At 50.1% G+C, this 19,036-nt stretch overlaps 1 protein-coding gene across 1 annotated transcript in view; it reads left to right on the top strand.

The window, feature by feature from the left end:
• Positions 1 to 18,596, top strand: part of EIF2B5 (eukaryotic translation initiation factor 2B subunit epsilon) — a 43,387-nt gene extending 24,791 nt beyond the window's left edge. The window contains exons 8-16 of the mRNA XM_048506962.1: positions 1,275 to 1,420; positions 2,092 to 2,230; positions 2,556 to 2,657; positions 4,228 to 4,335; positions 5,643 to 5,733; positions 7,176 to 7,320; positions 8,692 to 8,804; positions 13,925 to 14,105; positions 15,102 to 18,596. Coding sequence (XP_048362919.1) covers positions 1,275 to 1,420; positions 2,092 to 2,230; positions 2,556 to 2,657; positions 4,228 to 4,335; positions 5,643 to 5,733; positions 7,176 to 7,320; positions 8,692 to 8,804; positions 13,925 to 14,105; positions 15,102 to 15,167 — 1,091 coding nt within the window. The 3' untranslated portion in view covers positions 15,168 to 18,596. The remainder of the gene's footprint in view (positions 1 to 1,274; positions 1,421 to 2,091; positions 2,231 to 2,555; positions 2,658 to 4,227; positions 4,336 to 5,642; positions 5,734 to 7,175; positions 7,321 to 8,691; positions 8,805 to 13,924; positions 14,106 to 15,101) is intronic.
• The last annotated feature ends 440 nt before the right edge of the window (positions 18,597 to 19,036 follow it).

Below are 19,036 nucleotides of genomic sequence, written 5' to 3'. Positions count from 1 at the left end.
GAGAAGCTGTTTTGAGTGCCATGTGCCCGTGCTTTCTGAGGTTAGGCAGTTGGCAACCCGGGGTGAGAGCCAGCGTGGTGTAGTGGTTAAGAGTAGGTGGCTTCTAATCTGGAGAACCAGGTTTGATTTTCCACTCCTCCACCCGAGTGGCTGAGGCTTATCTAGTGAACCAGATGTGTTTCTGCACTCCTCCATTCTGCTGGGTGACCTTGGGCTAGTCACAGTTCTCCTAGAACTCTCTCAGCCCCACCTGCCTCACAAGGTGTCTGTTGTGGGGAGAGGAAGGGAAAGGAGCTTGTAAGCCACCTTGAGTCTCCTTACAGGAGAGAAAGGTGGGGTATAAATCCAACCTCTTCTTTTTCACTAGTGGCAGCCAAACTCCTCAGACAGACCACTTTGCAGGGTCTAATGCCATAGAGTCCACTTCCAAAGCATCGTTTTCTCCAGGGAAACTGATCTCTGTAATCTGAAGATGAACTGTAATTCTGGGGAGATCTCTAGGTGTCACACGGAGATTGGCCGCTCTACCAGTAACACAGTGATAGAGTTTCTCTGTTGCTTCTCCAGAGTTCTGGAATAGGCTGCTGGTAACAGTTTGGAGTAATTCCCTCTTTTTGATTTCCCTGCAGATTGGTACTGCAGGTACAGTCTTTGCACCTAAAAAAGCTTACTGTCCATTGCTAGGATTGCCTCCTGATTGATTAGTGCTGGGGAAGAATTAGGATCTAATAAAAGGGAAACACTTCTTCAATGCGAACTTGCAGTGGGATTGGTGTTTGGAATATGCTGCCACAGGAGGTGGTGGATGGCCACTAACCTGGACAGGCTTTAAAAAAGGGCTTGACAGATTTACATGGAGGAGAAGTCCCGATCTATGGCTACCAAATGCTTGGATCCCTCCTGATCTGAGGGGCTTGCAAATGCCTTAGCAGACCAGGTAGGTGCTCCAGCAGCAGCAGCAGAGAGAGCCGTTAGCCTTTCACATCCTGCAGGTGAGCTCCCAAAGGCACCTGGTGGGCCACTGTGAGTAGCAGAGAGCTGGACTAGATGGACTCTGGTCTGATCCAGCAGGCTAGTTCTTATGTTCTTATTTCAAGATGTTGCCTTTTGTAGAAAGAGTTCTAAAACGGCGAGGTTTTGTGGTCACCTACCTGGTTCTGCATGAACCGCTCCCAAGTGCCTTTTCTGGAGTAAAGAGGTTGCATAGAAAACATTTTCTTATTAAGAAGCAGGCAGACGTTCTGTTGGACATTATGTGCCTGGCTCTTTGGCAGGTGACGAGGTCATTCTGGACGGGGCGTTCCTGTGGAATGGGGTCCGTGTCGGAGACCACGTGAAGATCCAGCAGTCGATTGTCTGTGATGAGGCGGAGGTGAAAAAAGGGGTCACGCTGAAGCCTCGCTGCGTCCTCACTTCCCAGGTGAGTTTGAAGGAGCTGCTGCTGCGGCACCTTGGTCTTAGAAATGTAGAGCGGGAAGGGACCTCAAGGGCAGCCCACTGCACAGCCTGAGGAATTTGCCACCACCTGTAGTCTTACAGCAATGGAGGCAGCATGTCGTTTCGGCCAGTGAGAGAAGCAGGGAGCAACTCTGCCGTCCTGTTTCCCCCCAAGCCCATTTATTGACAGTTTACAAGAGGAAAAACAAACAGGGCAGGCAGGCAGGGGAAACACAAAACAATGGACAGGGCAAAGAGCACAGGGGGATTTGGGCAGGAGATTTGGCATTTGCATGTACACACATTGGAGCCAGAGGGTCTGCAATGTCAGCAGTTTTCTCCGAAAGCCAAATTTCTTTAAGGAAGAGAGAGGTCAGGTCGGGGGAGTGTGAGAGACTTGCCTTTTCAAGCGGTGGTGTGTCTCCCCGATGCACACGTGAAGCTGCTTTCCCAGGCACTCAGGCCCTCCAACAACCACCTCCTCCCCTTATTCTCCCAGTGAACTCTGCTCTGTGGCCAGAGGAAGGCAGAAAACATCCGGGTCTGTTACCAGGGTATTTGTGTGCCCACATGAGTGCTCTGGGAATCAATGCTGTATTTTCTGCTAGAGCAGTCCGAGGTCCTGACGGGGGTGAAATGTCGCTTGATTTCCAGGTGGCGGTGGGCCCTGACATCGTCCTCGTGGAAGGCACCGTCGTCTCCTTACATCCCACAGATGAGGAAGAGGAAGACGAGGACCAGTTCAGCGACGACTCCAGCGTGACTAAAGAGGAGAGCAAAGTGAAACTAAAAGGTGAGGGAGCTTTGGGTTGGTCTTGATTAGCCAGTTTTGGAAGGTGTTCCCGCCCGCCCCCCGGGCGGAATCCCACCCTCTTCCTAAGGGGCACCCGTCCCTCCAAAGATGCTCTGCTGGAAATTGTAGTGGGTGCAGCAGGAAAAATTTGTTCTGCTCCCGGTTACTGAAAGCCAGCCGAGATGATCTCGTCTCTAAATTAAAATTCTGGCTTGCTAGATGGGAAGCAAAGAATGCGGATTTTTAAAAAAATCAACAGCAGGCGTCCTCATCCTTTTTGAGGCCGTGGACTGCTTAGAATTCCGACTCTGCCATCTCCTTCTAGGTTACAACGTAGCGGAAGTTGGCTCTGAAGGCAGAGGTTACCTTTGGAAAGCAGACAGCAAGAACGACGTGGACGGAGAGGAGCAGAGACACAGTCTATGGGGTGAGGAGCAAGAGAGCATGGCCAATGGGGATCAGGCAAGGGCCTGTTGATGGGCCAGCACAGCTGTCAGAGGAGGGCGTGTCAACAGGAAGCAAGCTTGTAGTGCATGGGGATGTAGCCTGAAGGCAGGTATGGCAATGAGTCATAGAATCATAGATTTGGAAGAGACCTCAAGGGCCATCAAGTCCAATCCACCTGCCATGCAGGAACACACAATCAAAGCACTCCTGACAGATGGCCATCCAGCCTCTCTTTAAAAACCTCCAAAGCAGGAGACTCCACAACTCTCCGAGGCAGCGAATCCCACTGTTGAACAGCCCTGACGGTCAGGAAGTTCTCCCTAATGTTCAGATGGAATCTCTTTTCCTGCACCTTGAACCCATTCTTCCATGTCTCCGAGGCAGCAGAAAACATCATGGCATCCCTTCAAATATTTAAACATAGCTATCATGTCCCCCCATAACCTTCGCTTCTCCAGTATAAACATCCCCAGCTCCCTAAGCCTCTGTCCGTAGGGCATGGATTCCACACCATTTTGGTTGTTCTCCTCTGGACATGTTCCAGCTTGTCAATCTCCTTCTTAAATTGCAGTGCCCAGAACTGAACACAGTACTGTAGGTGAGGTCTGACCAATGTAGAGTGGTACAATTACTTCCCAGCGATTTTTCTTCTCTGTCCAGTGCTAATTTGCCTTGCTTTAGGAGCAGCAGTGGCGTAGGAGGTTAAGAGCTCGTGTATCTAATCTGGAGGAACCGGGTTTGATTCCCAGCTCTGCCGCCTGAGTTGTGGAGGCTTATCTGGGGAATTCAGATTAGCCTATACACTCCCACACACGCCAGCTGGGTGACCTTGGGCTAGTCACAGCTTCTCGGAGCTCTCTCAGCCCCACCTACCTCACAGGGTGTTTGTTGTGAGGGGGGAAGGGCAAGGAGATAGTAAACCCCTTTGAGTCTCCTACAGGAGAGAAAGGGGGGATATAAATCCAAACTCCTCCTCCTCCTCCTCCCTCTTCCCTTCTTCCCTCTCTCCCTCTCTCCTCCCTCCTCTTCCTCTCCCTCTTCCTCTCTCCCTCTCTCCTCCTCTTCTTCTTCTTCTTCTTCTTCTTCTTCTTCTTCTTCTTCTTCTTCTTCTTCTTCTTCTTCTTCTTCTTCTTCTTCTTCTTCTTCTTCTTCTTCTTCTTCTTCTTCTTCTTCTTCTTCTTCTTCTTTTCAGCCCTGCTCAGTAAGGCAGAGCAAAGATGCCTGATACTTGAGTCAGTCACAAATAGGCAGGTCTACTCAAGCACACACGATTGCAAACGGGCTGGCCGAGACGCTCCAGAGGCATGCCCCAGAGATTGCTTTGAAACCTGCAACCTGTGGTGGTTTCCAGTTTAGCAGCATATATCTGGAAAGAGAATATAAAGTGTCTTCCTTGCTGGGTGGATTGGAGCTCGCAGTTGCCTTCTCATACTCTTGATTTGGGGGGTGGGGGGTGCGCTACAGCTGCTTGTCAGAGCTTGGATGGGGAAGTCTGCCCAAACTAAGGATTTGAGAATTTCCCTCCCCGTCCCCCCTCTGTATTTTGCCAGGCCCTGCTTTAAGTGCGGAAGAAGAAAGTGAGTCCGACAGCGACATGAGCCAAGGGTCTGAGCATTCGGGTAGTCGGGCATCTTCCCCTCAGCTGGATGACATCAAAGGTGAGTAGCTGACAAACCAATAAACAGACTCTGGATTCTTGATCAGTAGCCTTTATTAAAAGACTGCAAAAGACCGTGTTTCCCCGAATATAAGACAGTGTCTTATATTAATTTTTGCTCCCAAAGATGCGCTATGTCTTATTTTCAGGGAATGTCTTATTTTTCTGTGTTCTGTTCGTCGGGCATGCTCCCAAACAAAAACTTTGCTACGTCTTACTTTCGGGGGATGCCTTATATTTCGCACTTCAGCAAAAACTCTACTACGTCTTATTTTCAGGGGATGTCTTATATTCGGGGAAACAGGGTACCTGGCTTGAGAAAGCCAGTTCTCAGCCTGGCTTCCCTGGGCTCCTTTATCCTTGCCCAGTCCCCCTTCCCCCTTTCCCAGAGAAAGTGTGAAAATAGTTGCTTGAGGCTTAGGCGCCTCCAAGGCCACAGTAGAGATAGATGCAGCCACTTGCCTTGCCCGCCCCCCCCCTCAGGCCAACAGGCACATCCTGTTTCCCTGAGGCAGAGAATCTCCTCAGGGTCACTCAATCTAGTTATCTACAATCGGTGTCAAAGCAATAAGCAAGGAAAGGAAGAGAGAAAGGCCCTTTACATATCAATCCTGTATTGCTTCAGGGCGGGAGACTTGGTGCACAGAAAAGTGTGGCTTTAGCCATAGGATTTTGGCCTCCTCCCAGATTTGGGACCTGATGCCAATTGCAAATGCCAGTTTTCCTTCTGTGTATGCCAGTGATGGCGAACCTTTTTGAGACCGAGTGCCCAAATTGCAACCCAAAACCCCCTTATTTATCGCAAAGTGCCAACACGGCAATTTAACCTGAATCCTGAGGTTTTAGTTTAGAAAAAAACCATTGGCTCCGAGGTGTGCATTGCTCAGGAGTAAGCTTGGTGCTAGTCGGTGGCTTTGCTTTGAAGCAACCGTGCAACTCTTCCAATGGGTGAATCACGATCCTAGGAGGGTTTACTCAGAAGCAAGCCCCATTGCCAGCAACTGAGCTTACTCCCAGGTTAAGGATCGCACTTTAGTTCTTCGCATGAAAATCAGTGGGGTTGAACAGCGCTTAACAGGGTTACCTACACTGCTTCCCCAAAACTAGGTCTTAGGTTTAATGCTAATAATTGAGCCCAGCGGCCCAGGCCAGCCTAGATATGTGGGGGGGGGGGGGCACTCTGTTTGAGTGTGCCCACAGAAAGGGCTCCGAGTGCCACCTCTGGCACCCATGCCATAGGTTCGCTACCACTGGTGTATGCTGACATTACCTGCTTGTGATTATAACAATCTGTTGCTTTGCTCCCAGTCTTCCAGAATGAGGTGCTGGGGACCTTGCAGAGGGGTGAAGAGGAAAACATATCCTGTGACAACCTGGTTTTGGAGATCAACTCTCTCAAGTAAGGCAGTGTTTTCTTGATTCTTTTGAACTGCAGGGGGGCTGAGGGCTATGCCTGTGTCTTTCCAGCATCTCCCTTGTAGACATGCCTGCAGGGTCCTTACCCTCAATTACCAGCATGGTGTAAAGATCTTTAGCCTACAAAGGAGCATTGAACATTGTATCTTGGATTCCCTCCTGAAGTCAGCTCGGGAAGCCCCATAAGGGTTCTCCCTGTCTGCACCTTTTGTGATCAGGTGCTGGGGAGCACCAGCAGCAGCAGAAGGCCACTGCTTTCACATCCTGCATGTGAGCTCCCAAAGGCATCTGGTGGGCCACCGTGAGTAGCAGTGCTGGACTAGATGGACTCTGGTCTGATTGTTACCGCGGGGTAACGAGGTTAAATAATTAAGCCCAAAAAGCTCAAGCCGAAAATGAATAAAATCAAAGAAATGTTTTATTCATGCCAACATACGGGCAAGCTAGTATCAGACGAGCCACACCAAAACGGCTACGGTCACTTATTTTTATAGGTTACATTAGCACAGCATCAAAAGTATACACCCCAAAGTACAATCATCATCAATCAATCATTTGGAAAAGGAGGAGATCATCCCATTCCCCAAAACATTTGGACATATTAATGTCTTGATTGGTAGGTGTCATTAGTCCACCCCTTGACGTACTGTGAACTAAGGGCCGGCCTTACCTTATCAGTATTGTTCTTTGTTGCCCTATTTTCCCCAACAACGAGCCAAAACATATTCCCATTGTTCTAGCTTTTGTAATTGTGTTACAGTAGACTTGGAAGGTGCAAGCTTAGAGTCAGTAAGGCCCTGAAATCCAATAGGCTCACAATTTCTTGTTTTTCTCATATTGAACTAAGAACAAGGGGCATTCTTCAGGGTTGTTACAAATCTGGTTAGCAACAGGAAAAGAACACTAAGTAAAAGGCTTGCATATATGTTTGTTCAGCAGCATTATGGTTGCCAACACCCCATTATTAAAAACGGCTAATGGGGGGTAATCCTACTTATAGTTTTCTCATAGGAACTTGAAAAGTGCTTTAAACTGGTTCTGGGCCTACATGATCCAGCAGGCTCCTTCTTATGTAGTTAAGCATAGGTGTTTTGCCGGCTGTGGTTCTGCATTTCTTCTAATGGGAAGAAAGCATCTCCGGCTTTGCCTGCTGTGGAATCCTTTCTCTCCATCCTTTGCCCCGCATTTCCGCAGGTGTCTTGTACTGCTGCCACCTTAAGGTCTGAGATAAATTGCTGTGAAGTTTCCACCAATCTTCAATCTTTCATTTGCAACATAACAACAATCAGAGCAGAATATAAAGAAACACCAGAACTAGATTATGGAAAACAAGCAAATAATACTGTAAGATACTTCAGTGGGATGAGTTTTCTGGAGGATGCCGGAATGGACAACCTCCCGTAATGCCTTGATATCTTTTTCCAGGTATGCCTATAACATTGGCTTAAAAGAAGTGATGGAGGTGCTCAGCAAGGTGGTTCTGGAATTCCCCCTGCAACAGATAAACGCCGAAAAAGATCCCCAGCACTACTTCATGTCGGTAGTCCCTGTGAGTAGCCCCTCTTCCCTTGCTTGACTCAGTGTCTGTCTGCATTTCTGGGATGTCTGTTTTCTTTCCTTTGAGATAGGCAGCGTTTGCGGCTTCAGAATTATTGCCTTGAGCCCTGTGACCCTAAAGATCAACTACCAGACAGTTGCTAAAGGCAAGGATTCCTTTATTGATTTTTACAGCTTGTGAAAGCATCACCAACGGTGCTTGGCAGGGATCATAGTTTTCCCTACTGTAAGAACATAAGAAGAGCCCTGCTGGATCAGACCAGTAAGGATCCATCTAGTCCAGAATCCTGTCTCACACTGTGATTGAGAGCCAGCGAGGTGTAGTGGTTAAGAGCAGGTGCACTCTAATCTGGAGAACCGGGTTTGATTTCCTGCTCTGCCACTTGAGCTGTGGAGGCTTATCTGGTGAACCAGATTAGCCTGTGCACTCCAACTTATTGCAGCTGGGTGACCTTGGGCTAGTCACAGTAAAACAATGTATCTTGATAATGATGAAAACTTTAATGGCATATATATAAATTATACAATGGAAATTAAAATTGGCTGGTAAAAAAGTTAAAAAAAAAACAAGCACCATGAGAGCTGAACTATTAAGCCACTGAATTGGGATTGAGTCTGCTAAGCATTTGGGAACGTTCAGTGATGACAACACACAAGGATCTAGCAGTTTGTTCGATGGTAACAGTTGAGTTGCTGTCTAACAAGAACAAAGTTTTGACAGCATCTGTAGTGTTGCCTAGAGCAGCTAAGAGAGGATTAAGTAGTCTTTCCCGCTCTACAGCATATAGAGGGCAATATAATAGAACATGATGGACTGTTTCTTCAAGACCAGGATTGCAGGTGCAAGATCTATCAGAGGATGGAAGATGGTGCTCTCTTTTGTATCATCTGGTAGAAGGAAGAACACTGTATCTGGCTAAGGTGACAGCGCGTCTCAGAGTGGGCTCATGTAGAAGATGTAGATAGCAGGAGTGGGAAAACGAGGCAAAATATGCAGGTGGATTGGAGAGCAGGTTTTATTTGCTTGTGCCATCAGTTTCTGGTAGTCCTGCTCAAAGAGTCTTTGCTTTATGGGCTAGTCACAGTTCTTTGGAGCTCTCTCAGCCCCACCTACCTCACAGGGAGGGGGGGAGAGGGAAAGGAGATTGTAAGCCCCCTTGAGTCTCCTTACAGGAGAGAAAGGTGGGGTATAAATCCAAACTCTTCTTCTTCTTCCTCTGGAGGCCCAGCAGCGTGGCACAGAAGCCAAGGCCTTCTTTTAATGTTGCCTCTTGGTACTGGGATTCCAAAGCTTGCTACCTTCGAATGCGGAGGTTTCCTTTGTTCACCACAACTAGCAGCCACCGATGGACCTCCCATGAATCTTTCTAATCCCCTTTTAAAGCCTGTGGCCAACACTACACCCTCTGGCAGCGAATTCTACATTTTAATCACTTGCAGCGTCAAGAAGTATTTCCTGTTGTCTGTCCTGGAGGAAATGCTTCTTGAACACACCGAGTGATTAAAATATGGAATTCGCACTTGAGATAACCGCAGGCATAGTGTGCCTTTTTCTGATTTTCTCTGCTCTGTGGTGTTTTGCACCGCTTGTGAACATCTCCCACGCCTCTTTGCGGCATTCCAGTTTTAGCCTCTTTGGAGATTAGCCTCCAATCTATGTTGGGAGAAAGCATTTTTCAAAACAAATTTGCACTTTGCTTCTCCCTAGGAACAGTTTCTTCTGAAAACTCTGTATATATTGTTCCTCATGATGGTCATTCCCCCACTTAAAAGTAGCTGTTGGCTAAGTATTTTTATACCATGCATGTGACCAGAACAGCCACGAAGATGCATTAGTCATCTACGATGATGCTTGTACTATTTTTTAATCATTTATTTTTTTTAATAATTTATTTTTAATCATTTAATCATGTATTAATCATTTTAATCATTTATTATTTTTAATCATTTATTATAATTATTTAATCATTTTTAATCATTTTTTAAATCTTTTTAAAAATCATTTTAATCATTTACTGCTATGATGAAACAGTGAAATTAACTGCTCAAACACCTGGAACAATTTATTATTATAGCTGTTAAGTGAAGCTTCTGTAAATGTAAAAGATTTGCTAAATAGGTGCCTTTATCCCCAAGTACCATTCTGTTTTTTTAAAAAATGAAATTAAGACAGAAATAAAGCCAAGTACCAGCAGCTATTAAAAACCAGTCGGTTTTAAAAGGAGTTTGGATAAGCAGGTGACAGGCTAATTCTGCTTGTTTGGAGTTGTCTGCAGTGAAAGCAAGTGGCCAACGGAGGGAGCTTTGCTGTGTGGTGAGGTTGGGGTATCAATTGCCTTGGGGTTAGGGGGCAAGCACCCTTCACTGGGTGATAAATGACGCCATAATGGAATTAAACTTCTACCCAGTAGAATTCTTGGCTTTGAGGAGCATTTCATTATAAGCCAAAAAGAAGAAGAAGAGAAGAAGAGTTTGGATTTATATCCCCCCTTTCTCTCCTGCAGGAGACTCAAAGGGGCTTACAATCTCCTTGCCCTTCCCCCCCCTCACAACAAACACCCTGTGAGGTGGGTGGGGCTGAGAGCTCCGAGAAGCTGTGACTAGCCCAAGATCACCCAACTGGCGTGTGTGGGAGTGTACAGGCTAATCTGAATTCCCCAGATAAGCCTCCACAGCTCAGGCGGGAACTGGGAATCAAACCCGGTTCCTCCAGATTAAATACACGAGCTCTTAACCTCCTACGCCACTGCTGGTCCTGTAGTAATTTGCATATTGCTGCTCCTGTAGTAATTTGCATATTGAACTATCAGCCGATTCGAATCCCCCCTCTGCCGTGGAAACTTGCTAAATGAGCTTGGGCCAGTCACACCCTCTCAGCTTAACCTACCTCACAGGGTTGCTGTGAGGATAAAATGGAGGGGGAGAATGGTGTAAGCTGCTTTTGGGGAGAAAGGTAAAATATGCATTACCGGTAAGCTTTTGACCCCTTCCAGTCCGGCTTCCGTGCTGGGCATGGGACGGAGACTGTTCTCGTCGCCGTCACAGATACGCTCCGTATACAGCTTGACCGAGGCGGATCGGCGCTGCTGGTATTGTTAGATCTTACCGCAGCGTTTGATATGGTCGATCATGACCTTTTGACCCACCGCCTGGCCGCCTCTGGAGTGTGGGGCACGGTCCTTCAATGGATTGCCTCGTTTCTCCGGGGTCGGAATCAGCAAGTGAGGTGCGGGGATCAGGCCTCCCGGAAGTGCCCGCTCTCCTGCGGTGTACCCCAGGGGGCGCTACTATCCCCGCTATTATTTAACATCTATGTATGACCGCTGGTACGGAGTTTGGGGCTGGTTTGTCATCAGTATGCGGATGACACACAGCTCATTCTGTCGATGGAGCGGGGAGCAGCTGCCGCCCCTGCGGCTCTACAGCACTGTTTGGAGGCGGTTGCTGGTTGGTTACGACAGAGCAGGTTAAAGCTGAATCCATCGAAGACGGAGATCCTTTGGCTTGGCCGCGAGGGGGGGGGCGGGACTTTTCAGCCGCCGGTGTGGGAGGGGGTCACATTGGTGCCGACCCCCTCCATGCGCAACCTGGGGGTCCACCTGGATTCGTCTCTTTCCATGGAGACCCAGGTGGCCCATATAACCCGGGTTGCTTTTTTCCATCTCCGCCAGGCCCGGCGGCTGGCCCCCTTCCTCTCCCAAGCGGACCTAGCCACTGTGATCCATGCAACGGTCACCTCCAGGCTAGACTATTGTAACTTCAAAGCTTCACTACTGGCCTTCCCTTGCGCTTGATCCGGAGACTGAAACTGGTCCAACATGTGGCGGCGCGCTTGCTCACAGGCAGCGCCAGTTGGGATCATATTCAGCCTGTGTTGCGCCGGCTACATTGGCTCCCAGTGGAGTTCCGGATCGTTTTCAAGGTGTTGGTGTTGACCTTTAAGGCCTTATACGGCCTGGGACCCTCGTATCTTCGAGACCGCGTCACCCCATATAAGCATAAGCATAAGCATAAGCATAAGCATTTTATTGTCATTGTGCACGCACGTGGGGGGGGGGGGGGTTGGGGGGGGGGGGGGGGGGGGGGGGGGGGGGGTTTGGGGGGGGGGGGGCTGGTGGGGGGCGGGGGCGTTTGGGGGCAGGGGAGGTGGGGGGGAGGGGCGGGTTGGGGGGGGGGGTGTTGGGGGGGGGGCGTGGTGGGGCGGGGGGGGGTTGGGGGGGGGGGTGGTGGGGGGGGGGGGGGGTGGGGGGGGGGGGGGGTGGGGGGGGGGGGGGTTGGGGGGGGGGGGGGGTGGGGGGGGGGGGGGGGGGGGGGGGGGGGGGGGGGGGGGGGGGGGGGGGGGGGGGGGGGGGGTGGTGGGGGGGGGGGGGGGGGGGTGGGGGGGGGGGGGGGGGGGGGGGGGGGGGGGGGGGGGGGGGGGGGGGGGGGGGGGTGGGGGGGGGGGGGAAGTGATGGCGAACCTTTTTGAGACCGAGTGCCCAAATTGCAACCCAAACCCCACTTATTTATCGCAAAGTGCCAACCCGGCCATTTAACTTGAATGCTGAGGTTTTAGTTTAGAAAAAACCGGTTGGCTCCCTCTTCCTCCGCCCCACCTGCTCAAGCAGGGGCCAGCCTGCTCCAGCCTCCAGCATATTCCGCACGCACCGCTCTGTGCCTCTCTAGCATCTCTGCCTCCTCTGCGCCCCCCCAGAGCACAGGCACCAGGCCCACCAGCCAAGTCCTCCCTGCTCACTGTGGTGTGCGCATGTCGTGCTCAGTGGCCCAGGCCAGCCTGTGTGTGTGTGTGTGTGGGGGGGTGATGTTACGCCCCCCACATGACAAACTCTGTGTGTGTGTGCCCACAGAGAGGGCTCCGAGTGCCACCTTTGGCACCCATGCCATAGGTTCACCATCACTGGTCTAGTCACAGTTCTTCGGAACTCTCTCAGCCCCACCTGCTTCACAAGGTGTCTGTTGTGGGGAGAGGAAGGGAAAGGAGCTTGTAAGCCACCTTTCGGTCCTTATGGGACTGAAAGGTAGGATATAAATCCAATCTATTCTTCTTCATTTCCGTATCCACAGAATGAAGAGCGTCCTGTCTGTTCTTCTTTCACTCTGGGTTGAGAGATGGGGGCTTTTCATTTCTTAACTGAACGCCCACGATGGAAGCAAAGCTAAGCCCCGTCTCGTTCCCTCCACTCGCCGGCAGCATATTTTTGCCTTCTGGGTTTGGCAGGTGGAATTTGCTCACATTTGGGAGAGAGGCCAAGAATCCCTTTAGGGACCTTGATTGTCTCAGCAGCTGATGAGCCGTTTCCTTCCCCCAGAGCAGTTGCTCTGACTGTTGTCCACTTGTCCCAGTCTGGGGGTGGGGTGGCAGTGCGGGATTGTGCGCCAGCAACATCCTCCGAAGGCTCCGAAAACGGGCCTCCTTGTGTTGCACACGGCCGCTTATTGCATTTGCACTGTCTTCACGCCAGAACCTCCCTGCTAAACCCACAAGACACAGAAACTGTTGGGGAGCAGCGGTAGCTCAGTGGTTAGAGCCTCTGCTTGGCGTGCGGAAGTTCCTAGGTTCAATCCCCGCCATCCTCAGTGGAAAGAGCTGGGCAGCAGGCGGAGTGAAAGACTTCGGCCTGAGACCTTGAGGAGCTGCTGCAGGTCTGAGGAGGCAATACTGATCTGGATGAACCAGGGATCTGATACAGTAGAAGGAGCAGCAGTGGCGTAGGAGGTTAAGAGCTCGTGTATCTGGAGGAACCGGGTTTGATTCCCAGCTCTGCCGCCTGAGCTGTGGAGGCTTATCTGGGGAATTCAGATTAGCCTGTGCACTCCCACACACGCCAGCTGGGTGACCTTGGACTAGTCACAGCTTCTCGGAGCTCTCTCAGCCCCACCTACCTCACAGGGTGTTTGTTGTGATGGGGGAAGGGCAAGGAGATTGTAAGCCCCTTTGAGTCTTCTGCAGGAGAGAAAGGGGGGATATAAATCCAAACTACTACTACTACTCTTTTTCTTCTTCTCTTTCTCCTTCTCCTCCTCCTCCTTCTTTTCCTTCTCCTCCTCCTCCATCTTCTTCTTCTCCTTCTCCTCCTCCTCCTTCTCCTCCTCCTCCTCCTCCTCCTTCTCCATCTTCTTCTTCTCCTCCTCCTCCTCCTTCTTCTCCTTCTCCTCCTCCTCCTTCTCCTTCTTCTCCTCCTCCTCCTCCTTCTCCATCTTCTTCTCCTCCTCCTTCTTCTCCTTCTTCTCCTCTTCCTCCTCCTCCTTCTCCTTCTCCTTCTCCATCTTCTCCTTCTCCATCTTCTCCTTCTTCTTCTCCTCCTCCTCCTTCTTCTCCCCTTCTCCATCTCCTTCTTCTCCTTCTCCTCCTCCTCCTCCTCCATCTTCTTCTTCTCCTTCTTCTTCTGCTCCTCCTCCTCCTTCTTCTTGTGTGTTTGGAGAGGGGCTGTGGCTTAGTGACGCAGCATCTGTTTGGTACCTTGCATGTTCAGTCCCCAGCATCTGCAGTTAAAAAGGCCAGCTGGTGGGTGATGTGAAAGACCTCTGCCTGAGACCCTGGAGAGCAGCTTCCAGTCTGAGCAGGCAATATTAACATGGGTGGACCACTGATTCTGTTGCCGTAGCCTCCTTGCCAGGAGAAGCATCTGTGAGAATTACCGTAACAGCTCGCCCCAAAGGGTCCGAATCACTTCTGCTCTGTTGCAGGTGCTGATGACTTTCTACCAACTGGAGATCCTGGCCGAAGAGATGATCCTCACCTGGTTTTCTCAGCCAGGGATGTCTGAGAAAGGCAGACAGCTTCGTAAAAACCAGCGGGTGAGCCTTTGCGTGGGGAGGCCTTTCCGAGCTGCTGTTTGGGCAGCCCGGCGTACGCTTGATGCTCCTTGGAGAGCGTTCCCTGGGGACGACTACCTGCTTGTGTGTGGATGAGGAAACCTTGCAAATGTTAGTTGTGTTAGTGGGACTGATGGGCAGAGACCAGAGCTACAACCTTCCTGTGTTGGTGGTTTTGTGCAGCAGTTTTACAACACCCTAGCTTAATTTATTAACAAAATAAGAGGAAGACAAAATGATCCTGTGCTAAAAAGCACTGGCAAGCAATCAAGCTTACACATTAAGCAAATAAGGACAAAAAAGGTAGAGGAGGAGAGGTGAAGGGCATGGAAGCTACACCATAATATGCAGCATTAAAGGCCAACCTCAATCAAACAGTTAACTGCCCAGCTGCCCTGCATTAACACACAGTAACCAAATGGTGCAACTGTCTTGCTCCTGCAATAACTTAAACATAAGAGATGCCAGATATTCTAACATCCTCCACCGTATTCCAGCCTTGATATGTCACCCACCTTCCCATTTCCCTCATTCTCAAGTCTATTCTCAAGGAGCAGCAGTGGCGTAGGATGTTAACAGCTCGTGTATCTAATCTGGAGGAACCGGGTTTGATTCCCAGCTCTGCCGCCTGAGCTGTGGAGGCTTATCTGGGGAATTCAGATTAGCCTGTGCACTCCCACACACGCCAGCTGGGTGACCTTGGGCTAGTCACAGCTCCTCGGAGCTCTCTCAGCCCCACCTACCTCACAGGGTGTTTGTTGTGAGGGGGGAAGGGCAAGGAGATTGTAAGCCCCTTTGAGTCTCCTACAGGAGAGAAAGGGGGGATATAAATCCAAACTACTCCTCCTCCTCTTCCTATTCCTCTTCTTCTTCTTCTTCACTAAAATGTTCCCTATATACCTTGAACTGTCGACAGGCTGAGTGCACCACCTTGGCTGATTTTTGTCTCTTCCCGTTACATCTCGATCATTTCCTCAGCTTCAGAAATTCATCCAGTGGTTGGAGGAGGCCGAAGAGGAGTCATCGGAGGGGGAACAGAACTGACGTGGTGGCCACCATCCGTAAGGGAAGCTCCTGCTGCCTGTCTGGGAGGAAAGCGGGGCCGTGGGGCCGAGGCCTCGGCTCGAAGGGGCCGGAGTAGACGCGAGCCCCAATGCATGGTGTGTGCGTGTAGGACCTGCCAGATCCGAGTGGCCGACAATCCCGGCGTGGTTCATTATTGTACGTGGCTCCTACCCCTGGAATGGCACACCTTGAAGAAACCACTGGGGGGAACAGCAAGAGACCTGTATATGTGCAAGATCTTTTTCTGGGGTGGGAATCTGTGTAAAAATATACATATATATATATATATATGGTGATGTATAATAAGCTATCCACGAGGGGTAGAGAGCTTGCAGCTGACATAGACGTTAACAGAGGTAAATACGTACAGGTTCCATGTCAGCCTTCGCTGTCGGGGTCTGAATTACTTTGGAAATTTTTTTTTTAAAGTCTGGTTGTGGCCAATTTTATTTGAAGCTTTTGACTTTCGGGGCGAGGTGGGGGGGGTGGGGAGGGGAGGGGAGGGTTGTGCACGCAGGACATTTCTGCCTTTTATCTGGAAGCCCAACCGGTAAACGGAAAATATATCGATTGCTGGTCTAAGCCCCGGGTGGCCGGTGGCCTTCCAGATGTCCCTGAACTACAATTCCCATCAGCTCTGCCAATTGACCGTGTGAGCAGGGGCTGATGGGAATCGTAGTCCATGAATATCTGGGGCACCAGAGTTGAACACCCCTGGTCTAAGCTCAGGAGTGGTCTGAGAAGACTCCCCGGGAGAGTCTCTGTGGCACTGGGGAAGTTGTCTGAGAGTGCCAAGATAGCCCGGCCTGGTTGAATGGGAAAAGCATCCACGTGGGCTGCGGTGTCCGCTCGGCGCTGCACCTTTGCCAAAATCACGGAGTCTCTTCTGTTTGTACAATGGGGTTTGGAGGGAGAATGTTCACCTACCTCACAACGATTGGAAAAATTGTTCATAATTGGAAAAAAATATCTGCAAGTATTCTTATGCGGAGGCCTCATTTGTCCACATCCCGGCCGCTTTGCCGACCAGTCAGGTTCTTTAAATTTGGAAGGGGAGGGGCGTCCTTCATGGCCACTCGGGGTGCGCACCGTTTTTGTCTGGTATTTTTCGGGTTTCGGGTAAACAGTCTTTGAAATTTTCAAAAAATCGGGAGGAAAAAAAGCCGAATCCCCGTAGGAGCTTTTGTTGGGAGTTCGGAATTCGTTGCGTCGATTCAACCAAAACCCAGAAAATTCCAGCTGCCTTCAAACTGCAGATGGGCTCAGAGACGGCAGGCACACAGAGCTTGGTGCTGCCTACTACCCCTGAGACTCAGTCAGCAGGTGAGGGAGGGAGGGGGCAGTTTTAAAAAAATTGGTAGCAGGGCCAAAATGGCCTGAATGCTGGAAAAAATGGCATTATTCAGGATCTGCTTTCAGGCTCCCTTAAATTGCTGCCTTTTTCAGGATAACCCTCCTCCTGAAAAATACCGATATTTTTCAGGGTTGGGGTGTTCATTTGCCTTTGCCGAACACATACCCCAAAACGCCACTGCTGTAGGGAAGCAACAGATTCTTCTGACACTATCAAGAAGCTGCTAGGAAGCCTCCCTCCCAGAGTTACTGAAAAGTCCGTGCTCGGCTCCGACCCTCAGTTACGGCATCGGCTGCGTACATCAAACGCACAGTAGACACGTGCCAGTGAGGACGGTTGTGTGCCGCCTGCAGGAACCTGACCCCTTCAGAGACGTTCACCCTGCTTTATCTGTTTTAAAACACACGTTGGCTCTCTTAAATTAAACACGTATGCAGTCCTGTTGTGGGTGTAGCCGTGTCCGTTCAGTTTCGCTTGTCCTTGCCCCATTCTGTTACAACAAAGAGCCGAGGGGTACGACAGCTGGCAGCTTGAGTTGGCGGAGTGTTGCTGCCTTTCCCTTCTCCTTCAGTACAACCCAGGAAGAAGAGTACTATCAGTGCCCATGTGGGAAGAGGGAGGGTGGTTGTGCCGTGTGGCCTGAATGGAGGCCATTAACGTTATTAGGAGCGAGAGATGGGAAAACTGCCCGTGTAGACAGGAAGACCCTGAACACGCAGCTGAGCTTTCCGTGCCGCTCCATCCTGCCTCGTGAGTGCAGGGGGTGCGAGCGCTCGTGCGCCTTTTCTCTGTCTGCCAATATTTAATTAGGGGAAGAATAAACATCCCTGGGAGAAAGAAGAATGGGTTCTCTGTTCTGTAAATACGTTTGAGCTGCGAAGCGTCTGAATAGGTGCCAGACAGGCCGTGCGATCCTCCGCCGAGTGGCTCCTTTCTAAGCCGCTTGACTTCAGTGGCTCGAGAAGGTGACGACTCTGTTTAGGGCCACGCTGTAAGGTTTACAGATGACCCTGGACGAGAAATGTTCCCGAACTCCCTTTCTCATCCCGTAGTTGATGCAGTTGCTCTGGCCCCCTCCGGCTAATCCCATGCCGCTCTTTCTGCCTGTGTCGTTCAGTTTGCTGGTGTGTTTACAAGCTGCACAAGTATGTCTGGACCCCCTTAGAAGGTCTGCTGTGAGCATATCAGGTTGCTGAATTTTGCAGTGCGTCTTAAGAATGCACACTGAACAGGGTGTCGTATCAGTTTCTGATGCCCCTTTTCCTGGATTTAAGCAGGAAGCGTATTAGTTGGATCGGAGGCACGTGCGGAGACTTAGGGATTTGCTGAGCTGAAGGACCGGTTTATGCTCACCCTTTTAGATACTACATTAACCAATCCTCTCCTTAGGTAACTTAACAAAAGTGAGCTTGGAAAAGCCAAGCTTGGCAGTGAATCTTGGATTCTGATTCCAGCAGCCACGCCCGTTTGCGTAACGTTGGCTGACCCACAGTTTTGCCTCCCGATGGCAAAGCGTTTCTGCGGCACGGCTTCAAATAAGCCACGAACGCCACACGCTTGGGCTGTGACCAGATTCTCCGACATAGTTTGGATCCCTGGTGACCGCCGCTTGCAAAAGTTGATGTGAAGCACAAGGCGCAACTTTGCTTGCTTCCAGTGAAGGATTGCTTTAAGAATGGCGGAAAATGGGATTCTTTGTTTGGGTGCATTTCTTTGTCCTGATTAAAATCTACTCCTAGTTATCAGCTGTTATCATCTTGGGAAAGCAAGGATAGTATTGGATAATGTAGGAGCCAAGGAACGTCTTCCCTCCCAGATCTGGGATATGTCCACTTTGTCTTTATGGCATGAACTGGAAAAAGAGGTCCCCTTTTCCGACCTGGTGAAACACTTCTGTGCTGACCTGTTAACCACTTTTTACACTGTATGTTGTATCATATATTGCTTGACCTCAGAACAGTGAGGAGGAAGGCAGGAACCACAAAGCCTGCTTTTGTCCCCCCCTCCCCACCCCAAAGTGTTTACAAGCTTGATATAAAACACAGGCATTTAAACATTTCTGGACGTCTTGAGGTTTCTTTTCCTAACAGTTTAAATGTCTTGTTAACCCAGAATTGGTTTGTTCTGGCCGGAGGCTGGGTGTACTTTTTGCCAAGTCACAAATAGTTCCATGTTCTGCGTTCTCCGGCTTCAGTTCTGTGCTCTGAAAATGGTTGGCTTGCCTGCTTTGCTGGTTGCCCGACACTTTGCCGCATGTAAAAGGGGGCATTACATAAAGAAGAAGAAGAAGAAGAAGAAGAGTTTGGATTTATATCCCCCCTTTGTCTCCTGCAGGAGACTCAAAGGGGCTGACAATCTCCTTGCCCTTCCCCCCTCACAACAAACACCCTGTGAGGTGGGTGGGGCTGAGAGAGCTATAAGCATAAGCATAAGCATTTTATAAGCTATAAGCATAAGCATAAGCATTTTATTGTCATTGTGCACGCACAACGAA

The sequence above is a fragment of the Sphaerodactylus townsendi genome, linkage group LG08 (genome assembly GCF_021028975.2).
Source record: "Sphaerodactylus townsendi isolate TG3544 linkage group LG08, MPM_Stown_v2.3, whole genome shotgun sequence".
In the NCBI taxonomy this organism is placed as follows: Eukaryota; Metazoa; Chordata; class Lepidosauria; order Squamata; family Sphaerodactylidae; genus Sphaerodactylus; species Sphaerodactylus townsendi.
Note: the sequence above shows the minus strand (reverse complement) of the source record. Positions and strands in the feature narration are given on the sequence as shown.